Raw genomic sequence first — 11,731 nt, forward strand, 5'->3', positions numbered from 1 at the left:
GAACACTTGCGTGGACAACCAGCTCAGCATTCACTTCAGCACCGCCAGCGCACAACGAAAAATCCCACTACATTTGCATACTTTCCTCACATAAGAATGAGAATGTAGGATGGAGCATCGGGAAAACCGACTATACTCACCTGGTTACCAAATATCGACAAATTCGTCGAACGATCTCCGACTTTGTAACAAGTGTGTTACGTTTGAATTTTATCGATGATATGTTGCCCGAGACTGGTGTTCGCGTTGGAGTTGAGAATTTTTTTCGGACCAAGATATTTTCAGTGGATGTGGATCGACTGGTTGTGACCATATAAGGTTTGGTATGTTGTGGTCATAGTTACATGCATCACTATTAAGTTTAGAGAACATCTGTTTGACAGTCATCCTTGTTACTTTGGTAGATCACAATAGACCGCCCACTGAACGATGGCACAATGGCAGGTTATTATGAAGCCTATTCTTTCTGAATATCCTCGCTGGCTGGATCGCTACATAGTTCGTCTAAGGGCGTGACGCAATGAAACAACTCTGAAAAATGATCAGGATCAATTTTCATGAAATATCCAGGTACTTCCCTACGCGTAAAAAGATCCCGCTTATTGCAGAAAACCCAACATGACGGATCCATATTCGTTTATTGCATACGAACACGAAATACAAGTTGAGAAATAGTGGGTTCCGAACAAACCAACAAACACAAATTGTTCAAAAGTTGAACGAACAGGGAAAGCACCAGCAAGTCATAAGAAATTACGGATTGACTGCGTACCAGATCAGAAAGAACTTACAGCAAAAGAGCATTCTACAATGTAACCGGTTTCGTGAAATTATGTTTATGTACAGTTCTATAACTCGTCCTTCGGCTCCTTAGACTTGCCAGCCGTTCCACTCTTGCCTTCAGAATCCACGAACTCCTTCAGGGCTTCCAATGTTCGCTCACCGGAGTAATCAACAGCCTGGGTGACGAACAAAACATATTACCAATTTTGAAATTAAAACAACGGCTACTTCAGAAAGCATTGTTAGCACTTCTCTCTGGTGTTGACGTCTGAATTTAAGATGAAGATTTAATATTCAACTTTTTATTTTATCAACGATCCTATTTGGGCGCCTAGGTAGAACGCGTCATATCTTTCTATTTAAAGTGTAACATATCGACCCTAAAAAACTCAATCGCAGCTAAAAGCCTTAGGCTTTGGTCACACTCTTGAATGCCATGGATGGAGCTGCATCATCACCGCACAATTTGGGCAACCTGAAGACACTAACCCTTATTCCACAGTTCACTTGAACTGATGCAAGTCATCGTTAAGCACTCCGACGATTGGTCAGTAAACTTTGGACTGATTTCGAACGGATATTGAATTGTGTTGCCCGATACAGTAGTATTGGGTATAATTTCCTTATTATCATAGTCACATGAAAAACGAAAATTCACGGACTGTAAATAAACTGCTCTGATCCATGAATGAAATGTTAGCAGGTGCTTGCAGTAACCAACCTAAACTGTAGACAGAGCGGCTGAGTACACCGTAGAGGGTTTCAGTTGTTTGACTAGTAAGTTCAGTGGCGTCCGCCCTTGACGTAAACATAGGATGTTGTTCTGTTCGCCTTCCCCATCCTCACGCAGATCCCGAGCCAACTGATCGAAAGACCAGTGCAAAAAAAAAACATCAACAGGCCGAGGTAATTGGTTAAAAGCGAAGTTGTTAACTTATTGATGGACAAAACGGATTTCTTGAACCGGGCTAGCAGAGGGTGATACTTACCTCACTTGAGCCCTTAGCATAATACTTCAGGGTGGGAAAACTATGAACCTTTAAACCTTCGGCCTCGTTAACGGTGGCGTCCATCTTCGCGATGATTATGTCATCTCGGTCTCTGTAGGCTTCACCAACTTTTTCCCAAATAGGCGCCAAGTTCTTGCAGTGTCCACACCAAGGAGCGTCTGTAAACATAAATAGAGCAGAGCGGGGTAGTTCAAATGGGAAATAGTGAAAAAGTGGAAAAGGCAGGTTGATCGAACTTCCACTCAACAGAAGTCCGGTACGTAGCGCTGAGGCCTGATAACCCTAACCCGTAGCCGCCTTCTAGGAAATCTAAACCATACAGTTAGTTCCTTCAGCGTGTAACCAACCTCACTCGATCTGGCAATCAGGCAAAACCCACATCGCCACTTTGCTTTACGCATCCGGCAACATTCAGCTATAAAAACCCTTTCGGTACCTAACTGCTATCCCACTCGAAGCACCTAGGCTGGGATACTGCCAGGTTGCCAGACATAGACAGAAATCGGGAGGCAGAGTTCGGGTTGGAAGCATGGACCTTCTGGTCAATATATTCGCGCTCTAACTACTGAGTAATCTCGCCCCCAGTATACCGACCATCTAACCCCATGATCGAAATCGGTGGACAGAACAGTCACAAATGCGTCGATTAAATTGAGCGAGGTGTCCAATACACAGAATAATCAAAAGGACACAGTGCAACAAGCCCCTCAGACCGGGAAAAACGGTGCGTACGATGGCAGCATGGAAGACAAAAACATGAGTTCCAAATGAAGATCTGGAGAATAACCAACCAGTGCTAAACAAAGACCTCATGCAGAATGTCATCCTGAACCCGACCAGGCTGGTGGGGACCCATTTTGGTCATTTTGCAGTTAAGGTAATGATGATCGCAAAAGCATCAACTGATGGAAGATCGAAAGAGAAGAAACTCACAGAGCTTGACGAATACAGCTTTCGACTGATCCTGTGTGATTTCGTTGTAGTTTTTTCCAACCAACACGCGGACCGGCTCATTTGACTCCTCAGGAATATCTTGACTCATGAGAAAAGGTCTCACGGAACCAGACAAAACGCCGTCAACAAAAGCTTCCATCAAGTGTTCATCGAACTCGTTTGAACTGGGCTTAAACTTAGTCATATCGTCCGCCAAGTCGATCAGTCGATAACCGGGAACATCGTCCTTGGTCATTCCGAAGAACTCTAGAATCCGAAGATGGTCTGCGATGTCCGTATCGATGATAATAAAATGAACCTTGAAATAAGGGAAAAGTAACACTGGAAATAGTCTAAATGAGACAGTTTTTATGAAGGACCGTCTGAAACAGTGACAAAGTTATCGAACGAGACCATTTGCAGTTGTGCGGTTCATTTTCAGGGTGAGTTAAGCTACACGCAAACGTAGGCGATTCCGAGATGTTGGTGGTACTGTATGCGATGACTAAGCATGTAAATGACCGAGCCAAGGATGCTGGATAAATTACACAGATGAAATGTGCGCAGTACAAATGAACAGTCGTTTTCTAATTAGCTTGTCAATGTCACTCAACACCAGCAGCGCTTTTGAGAAACTGATGGCAAAGAACTGAAGACGCCTCAGCAATCTGCTCATAGAGGCCATACAGGATAACCCCTGCTACAGATTGGTTCACGCGACCTTTAGGACCCATTAATGTTTTTCGACGCTGCGAGTGAAGTGAAATGACATGATTCCAGGGTTCGGGACTGATGTGACGAATTCATCAATCTCCCTACCGTCAGAGCCAGTCGCTGAGATATGTAAAACTCCTTATTTGCCTTATCCCTGGGTCAATTATTATCTCAATAGCCAGGGGGTTGCATGTTTTGCGCAGAATCAATCAACCCATCAAATATAAACCGTGTGCCATAGATATACAGGTTCCAGCTGCTACAGCCTTGATCACTGGTAATTTGTAGTGTAGGACAAAGCCTTGGAGGCGACAGCAAGTTCAGTCAGTCCGCGAATTAGGAAAGTGATCACTTTGATGCACGCGCGCCACTGATCGCGCGATCGAACCGACATTTATCATCATCAGTGTCATCTGTAATAACCGCGTACTTGTCGTACAGTGGTTTTAGCTGCCACAGTTTCATTCACCGATGATTTGAAGGGGGAGGTAGCTGCGCACTGCAGGCGGGAGCTGATAAATTGGTGCGTAAATACGGATATGGATAGTTGAGTGGGGAATTGGGAAGGGAGTTATGCATTGAAGGCAATGCCCTGAATACAACAGCGCCATTGAGGGCACGACTGGGCCATGTCTGACAATGCCTCTAGTTATTCATGTGGCCCGTCCCGGCGTACTCATCCAAGAAGACGGCACTGACCAGCGCAGCTGAGTTTCCTGGTAATGGTTTTTATACTTCACTGCCAAATCATTGACCGCTTCTGGATCTCTTCGACCCTTCACGTGGTTGTGCGAAAAGAGCCATTCGAGGAAGTCGGTCGACTGGCATGCGCAGCACGTGGCCAAGCCAGCGCAACCTATGCAGTATGATCAATTCATCTATGGAAGGTGAGCTATTTCTCCCGAATAGCATTCGACATACCTCACTATTGCTGATCCTGTGTTCCCATCAGATTCGGGCAATGCTCCGAAGACATCGATGGCCAAACACTGGAAGTCTTTTGATGTGCTCGGAGCGCAACGGCCAGGTTTCTGATCCGCATAGTAATATGGATCGCACCACAGGATCGTAAACTCGACTATTGACAGAGAAGCTGATGTCACGCCTACGTCACAGGTGGCGCAGGTTAGCGGAAGCTGCTCCGGCCTTCCCGATCCGGATGTTAATATCATCTTTCGCGAGACCACCGGGACTAATACAGCCGCTCAAATAAACAAATCTGTCTATTACCTCAATCGGTTCACCCGCAAGCATGAGGCTGGGGTTCGAGCCCACCCAGTCTCACAGCAGCACTTTGCAGGTATGAAGCGTAAGTCCAACCGTGAGGCAGAATTAGTTAGATTGTTCTATATTGTTTGCGTTACCACGGGGTCAAGTTCAGGAAGAGCTATGTCATCTGTGCACTCGATATCGGTGAGCGGAGGCCCAGGGAGCACTTCGGCCCCACAGGCATTGGAGGCTGATAATGAATCTTCCATGAGCGCATCAATTACGAAGTTGAAGAGGAAAACCACTTGATGTAGTGAACTCAGGCGAGAGCTTCCCGTAGACCTTTACACGGCCGCGAGAGTTGGCGTACAGCACCTTAATGAGGGTCAAAAATTTATGGGGGACAATTTTGCTCCAGACACTGCCATAGTGCTTGGCGGTCCACAGAGTCAAAGGCGGATCAAGAAAAACAACCATTGTTGGTTGCTGGATGCAGTGTCGCTGTTCAAGAATTTGTCAAAGGGTGAGGATATGATCGATGCAACCTCTTGCAGGATGGAACTCAGCTTGATTTTCACGGATCTGTCTCTCCATGTATTCAGTCAACCTTCGAAGGACAAGGCCCGGGAACACCTTCGATGCCACAGCCAACAGGCTGAGGCCACGGTGGTTTTCACATAGCGTTCGCGTATCCTTTTTGAAGATAGGGACAACTGTCGACATGCTCCATTCTGCAGGCACTTTCTCTTCGTCCCATATAGCACCAACAAGCTTTGTCAGATGGGTCAGCAGGGATTTTTCACCTTCTTTGAGCGTTGGATACAGACCGTCCGGTCGTGTATACTTCCGGGTGTGATGGTACATGGTGAGCACCCTAAAATTTTCTCTGCAAAAATGGTGTCCAGCAATGATATCCACTCTCTTTGTTCTTCTCAAGCCTTTTTCCATGAAGTATTGGGGCGAAAGCTGGAAGGTGTTCAAATAGTTTCTGGCGACATCTTTGTTGATCTAGAGTATGTAGACGACATCGTTCTCATCTCTAAAGACAACGGCGAAGCCGAAGCTCTGTTGAATAAACTGGCCACTACCACACCATCTTTTGGCCTCTGTCTTTCACCTATATTGTTTAAAACCAGCTTCAGGATATCCAACCTTAAAGCATGTCCACTGCATTTCAGTGAGAACCATTGAAGATTGTGGAGAAGTATACTTACCTCGGTAGTTGTGTTAGCTCTGACTGAAGTGTGTCGGAGGAAATGAAGACACAAATCTCAAAGCCCCGCATCATGTTCCCTAGAGTGTGCGTCAATTGTGGCATATCACTGGATCCCAAGGGCCGTGTTTACTGGGCTACAGCAAGCAGCGTATGGTTTTATTGTTTCGATAAATGATCTCTGCGGACAGATAATGTGAGTCATCATGTTTTTGAGCACGAATGTTTCTGAAGGGTTTCTGGTGTCGGATGGCGCTCACGAATTCTTACCGAGGTGATTGGAGAACGGATATTTGCTGGCGCAACTAGTATTCCAATCACAAGGAACATCCAGAGACATCAGCCGTGATGCGTGGGCCATGTGTTGCGCATGCCGAAACGTCGTCTTTCAAGATAATTGTTGTGCACTGTGCCTCCGCCGTAATGACACAAACCTCGTGGTAAACACTTGACTTGGCAGAGAGGCCTGATAGAGATTACGAAGATTTTAAGTGCTGTCAGTTTCTTTTCGGGTTATCTGATTGAGTGCTTGGAGGTGGAGGCACCTTAGAATGCTTGCAATAGACTATGTCCAAGTTCTTCCCTCCCCCTCTTTTCTTTTCACTTCAAAACTTCTAATATGATTAAAGAATTGAAAAATATGGTTAAATAAACATTTTGTTTGCATGGCATTGAAGCATCACCCTGTCCTTGTTTGTTGTTATTGTTGTTGCTGCATAAAAGCAGCTTTTGTTCTGCACATGCTTGCAGCTGGAGTTCATGGTTGTGCAACATACATGTTCCAGCCCAAGACGACCACTAATTGAACCCCAGCAGTGCCAACTCCACCTGTTCGCATGTTCGCACCCCGGTTTAGATATCCGGGCTCTGAGGCTGTCGTAATTAGGTGTTCCTTTTGAGCACTTTAGCTATAGCCTGTTGAGGCTTATGTAGATACAGTAAAAAGCTGACAGCCATATTTGTGTTTACTGAAAGGTTTCGGACAAACTAACCGCATGCAGGTGATCTATCAAATAGAGCTTCTGTTTGATGGAGTCGGGCAATATCAACCTGGCGGTTCCACACGCAATGTCGCCGGGTTTCCAGAAGTTTATAACAGGGAGAGTGGAGACCTATAGAGAGTACATGTCAACGGATTTACTCGGATATTCTGTAAAGAGAGAATTCGAACTGTGTTGCCGTCGTGCTAACCTCTACCTTGAAACAAACTGTTTCTCTGACGAGTTTGCTGTGACGGCATTCTACTCAACTCAGTGAATCTTGAGGGGTAATTGAGGGTCCGAGCTGTACTTGGACATAAATTGAAACGCTTCTGTGCAGAGTGCTAGAGCAGAAGTTATTTCATTTCGGAGTGACTATTTCTATGATAGTGATGATCGACTGAACGATTCGCATTACTCTGTCGTGGTGTCATAACTTCTTGGAGTAGTCTGTTGTGGGACGCAGTTGCAGTGCAGAGCACGGCTTCAAGTGAACATGTTCGAGGACCGGTGGAGGTTATCTTCAGTGCCGTATATTCTCATAAGGAGGCGGTTTGTCACAGAGACTGACTTCTTGAGGACGTCTGAAGAATGATTCATCCTTCAAAGAATCTGCTTCTATGTTGAGTGACAGAACAGGTTACTGATTTGGTGAACTGCGCTGAAAGCTCCATTGCGCGCACCCGTTCGATGAATGACGTCGGTCCAGATGAGGTCAGGCCATGTGAAGCCGTGATCTTGCAGTGTATTTCCAAGGTTTCATGCCGTAAAAACGACCCTATCGTCTCTGGTAGAGTGCACCGCAAAGGACTGCTTTGGGTGAGAAAGATTAGTTAACCACTTCGTGTGCAACTTTCAGCCACTTAGTTGTAACTCGCGATGGAAAATCGTCATTTACCTCGCATTGATACGAACGAGTTGCTACCCCCGTCAGCCTTTTCCCTCTCGGAAGTATCACACAATGGTACTAATAATCCAGTTCACGGCGCAATACATCCACCTACCGATGACAGTTCAGTCGGATTTCAGGAATTCAGTGATTCGCGATTCGGTGTGAAGTAAGTTTGTTTTTGGCATGTTAAAACTTCTGCATTACCTGTGTACTTATTCAAACCGTTGCTCACTAAATAACCGGATTTTTGTTGTGTAGTTTGTGCATCCGGCGCATCAGTGACGTCGGTTCACACGAACATATTATTGTATTGTGTCGCAAGTAGCTGAGGTATCTCAGCCGACCGTGAGCTTAAAAGTTAAAGACACTATTTTAGCATCCATTCAAATCTGAATCCCTCTGATGTCCTCTTTATTTCCACTTTTGGCTTTTTTATCCAAGTTCCCAATAAGTTAGCCTCACACACTCCCACCTGCTTGATAGTTCCCTGTGGAACCCTTCCCTTCCGGTGCTTAGCTGCCACACCACCCGAAGGAAGCACGAGGGCTGAGATACTGCCAGGTTGCCCAAGGCTAGACAGGACGAGTGGGGGGGTACGGTGTCGAATATAAACGAGCCCTACTAAAAAGCGGAATGTCTGTTTGCGGTACAACCCAGCCACTCCCATACAAGCATTGGATCTCTGATAGAACCGTGTCTTTGCTGGAAACCCGGCGACAGATTCCACCTGGCCACCACCACAACTCTACCCGGGGCATCATCCCACGCCAGGTGAAACTGAGTGTCCGCGCAGACCGAGAAGCTTGGTGGACCCGAAAGGTCGAAGAAATGGAAGATACGAAGAATGCTGGAAACGTGCGCAAGCTTTTCCACCCGATCCGTTCGACTGGTCCTCGGAAACCCCCTGTCAGCGAAACAATCAGGGACCAAAATGGCTCCCCGATATGCAACAAAGCAGAACGTTTGGACCCCTGGGCAAAGTACTTTGAGTAGCAGTTCAGCCAGCCATCTGCTACAGAAAGGTGGACCGTAAATATGGAGCCGCCTTCAGTCTCAGAAGTGTCCGAATGTATTTCTCTACTCAAGCGTCATCGTGTTGCTGGTCCTGACGACCTACCACCTGCTCTTTTCAGAGATGGCAGTGGATTCCTCAGCCAGTACCTGTCTAGCCTATTTGAGTCTATCTGAGAGGAGGCCGTCTGGGGTGAATCGATAGTGGTGCCCATTATCAAAAAGGGCACTCGCAGTGAATGCGATAGCCACAGAGGTGTTAGTTTGACGCCTGCTATGACAAGGCTCCTGGCGTCACTGATTCTTCGCCTTACGGTGGCACGAAACCTAGAATCGTGAGAATTAGACGGGATTTAGACCAGGTAGATGCTGCGGTGATCACTTTTTCACAATCCGTCAGGTGTTAGAGCAACGCCACATGTACAGACGACGCACAATCCTGGTATTCCTTGACTTCAAGGGTGCTGGCCTACGTCAAGCATTCTGAGGTGCCTACACCCCCAACAGCTCAATCAGACAATCCTGAAAGCAAATGACAGCACGAACGCCCCTGACACCGATTGGCCACCATTTCTTGCAACGGCTCCAGCCAAGCACACACGGGGTCACGGGGACCCTATCCTGGGAGGCGTACAATACCAGCATCATCATCGACAGCATCACATCAGTGTTCAACACCGATGCTTCACTGCCGTAAAACCATGACTTATTTGAAAGCCTTATTGTAAAGAAAAGAGTAAAGGCGGACGGGGGAAAGACTTAGTGCTTCATTCTGAGATGCCTACACCTCCAGACATTCACTCAGGCAATCTGGATAGAAACTGACAACAAGAACGCCACTGACATCGCCAGCCATATCTTGTAGTGTCTCCAACCAGGCACAGTGAGGATCACGCGGTCCCCATCCTGGAAGGTGAGTAGCACCGACAGCACCCAAGCGTTTCGTGATCTCCTTCATACTCCTCTGCCAAGTCAAGGGTTGGCCACCTCTCTGAATTGGGCTTGGAAAAAGGCACTCTCTTCGGCAAACGATGGTTCGGCATACGTAACGCATGTCCCAACCAACGCAGCTTCTGGTGCTGGACACATTCTTCAATGGAAGTACCCGTTACACACCTGAAACCATAACCCTGCTGCGCTTGACCCCATCATCATCATCGACAGCATGACATCAGTGTTCAACACCGATGCTTCACTGCCGTACTTTGTACGAGGGCTGGGATACTGTCAAGGCGCCCACACCTTGACCCCATCACTTTGAACGATACGGAAATTCAGCCGGGTGCCCTCCCCACAAATCGGAGTTACGACACTCGGGTAATCCGAGTGTCTTCGTGCGCCTGTATAGCACTGCTAGCCAGTTTCCTTCAGCTGTAGCACTTTCGGTGCTAGCTAGTTCGGCGGGCCCCGGAACCAGAAATACCGCCCCAGGACTGATCGTGACAATAACCAAAGGATCACCGTGTACGCCTCGGTTGTCATGTAATTTTCTTGAATGATCATGCATAGGACAGCGAATGGGTGGCATTGATCATCACTAACGTAAGATGGGCGAAAAGCAACTACCTGTACCAAACAAATAATGAGATGCCCGAGCATGACAATATTCAAACTTACTCTACCCTTGAACTTTTTGGCGACTGTCTCCATTTTGGTTTTCATCTCGCCGTATGGACCAGACTTTGGAACGAAAGCCACAAGATGTTTCCGAACCGGACTACCGAAAACCTTACCAGCGACGTCTTGCGAGAAGTCCACTACGAGGGATATGCTTTCCATCTGAATGAACTCGCTCAAAGTTCCCTTTTCAACCGGATGTTCAAAATCAACACGGCCCTCGTCAAACTGAACCAAAGAAGGTTATCCATACTAGAAGAAAAACTCACCGATTTGAATAGGCTAATCAGAATGTCACTCTTCACTCCATATTTATCGAAGGCATCTTGGGAGGCAATAACTCCAAACGGAATACCATCCATTTCGTCAGCAATCTCCTCTAGCACGCGATAGGCGTCTCCCCCCGAATCCTATGAGATAGTCGTAATAAAAAAAACTGGGCACCTTGATGAAGCCAACAACCACAACGTCTGCGGATTTCACGAAGTTCTCAACCTCCCCCACGGTGTTCATAACATGGAGAGCCGGCTGTGACCTATTCTTGATCCAGTCAACGATAGCCTCTGCAGTTCGTTCTCCATTGTAGCTTATCCATGATCCATTTTTCCGAAACTTCAACGTGGGGTAGCCGGACACACCATGCGCAGACGCCAGTTCAGTCTCTACTGTTGCATCTACTTTGGCAACCAGAACATCAAGATCGGACGACTTTAATATTCCTGCGGCCTTCTCATACTCCGGCTGAAGTGCCTTGCAGTGTCCACACCAGGGAGCATCTGGTTAATAAATACTCATTACAAAAAAGTTTCGCTCACAGAATTTCACCATAACGTACTGGTACTCATCCAGAACTTGATCAAAGTGTTCTTTTGTGAGGACTGCAACATCATTCTCTTCCTTTAGTTCAGTTTTCCCCCATACAATCGTTACCAAGCTCAGGAATATCAGCAAACGACCCATGGACACTGCTAACCAGAGGGACGAACACGTATACAGTACAACCGAAGAGTGGACACGTCTGCCAGAATTCACCTATTTATAACAATAGTCTTGGTGACGTGTCCGCCTTATATATCAATTTATGCCATAAACCTTGGTAGCCCACATTTCTGGAGGCAATTCAGATGCCTGTGCGTAATACAAATTGACGTGATTTTCCGCGCGTTACACAAAATTCGCTGACACATCATTCAGCTTCCGGTGATAGTAAACAAAAGCATAAATCCATTTTCAACCCATTTGGTCCGTACAGCTAAGGCCACCATATTTTTCTCGACATACTGACCCACGTTTAGCTCAGAAGAGGCGCTAAATGGTCTACGCGCCAATTCGATTGAGCTGCTGTTGCGTGAGCATATTTTCCGCATTC

At 46.6% G+C, this 11,731-nt stretch overlaps 1 protein-coding gene across 1 annotated transcript; it reads right to left on the bottom strand.

Annotated features, from left to right (window-relative positions):
• Positions 1–618: 618 nt before the first annotated feature.
• On the bottom strand, positions 619–11,523 carry T265_06975 (hypothetical protein; the record flags this gene model as incomplete). Its single annotated transcript, XM_009172381.1, has 7 exons — positions 619–959; positions 1,773–1,951; positions 2,727–3,045; positions 10,363–10,590; positions 10,632–10,772; positions 10,807–11,138; positions 11,178–11,523. 7 exons carry the CDS (start codon positions 11,320–11,322, stop codon positions 849–851), a joined length of 1,455 nt encoding a protein of 484 aa, XP_009170645.1.
• Positions 11,524–11,731: the final 208 nt, after the last annotated feature.

This window comes from Opisthorchis viverrini (assembly GCF_000715545.1).
Source record: "Opisthorchis viverrini unplaced genomic scaffold opera_v5_154, whole genome shotgun sequence".
NCBI classification, from domain to species: domain Eukaryota; kingdom Metazoa; phylum Platyhelminthes; class Trematoda; order Opisthorchiida; family Opisthorchiidae; genus Opisthorchis; species Opisthorchis viverrini.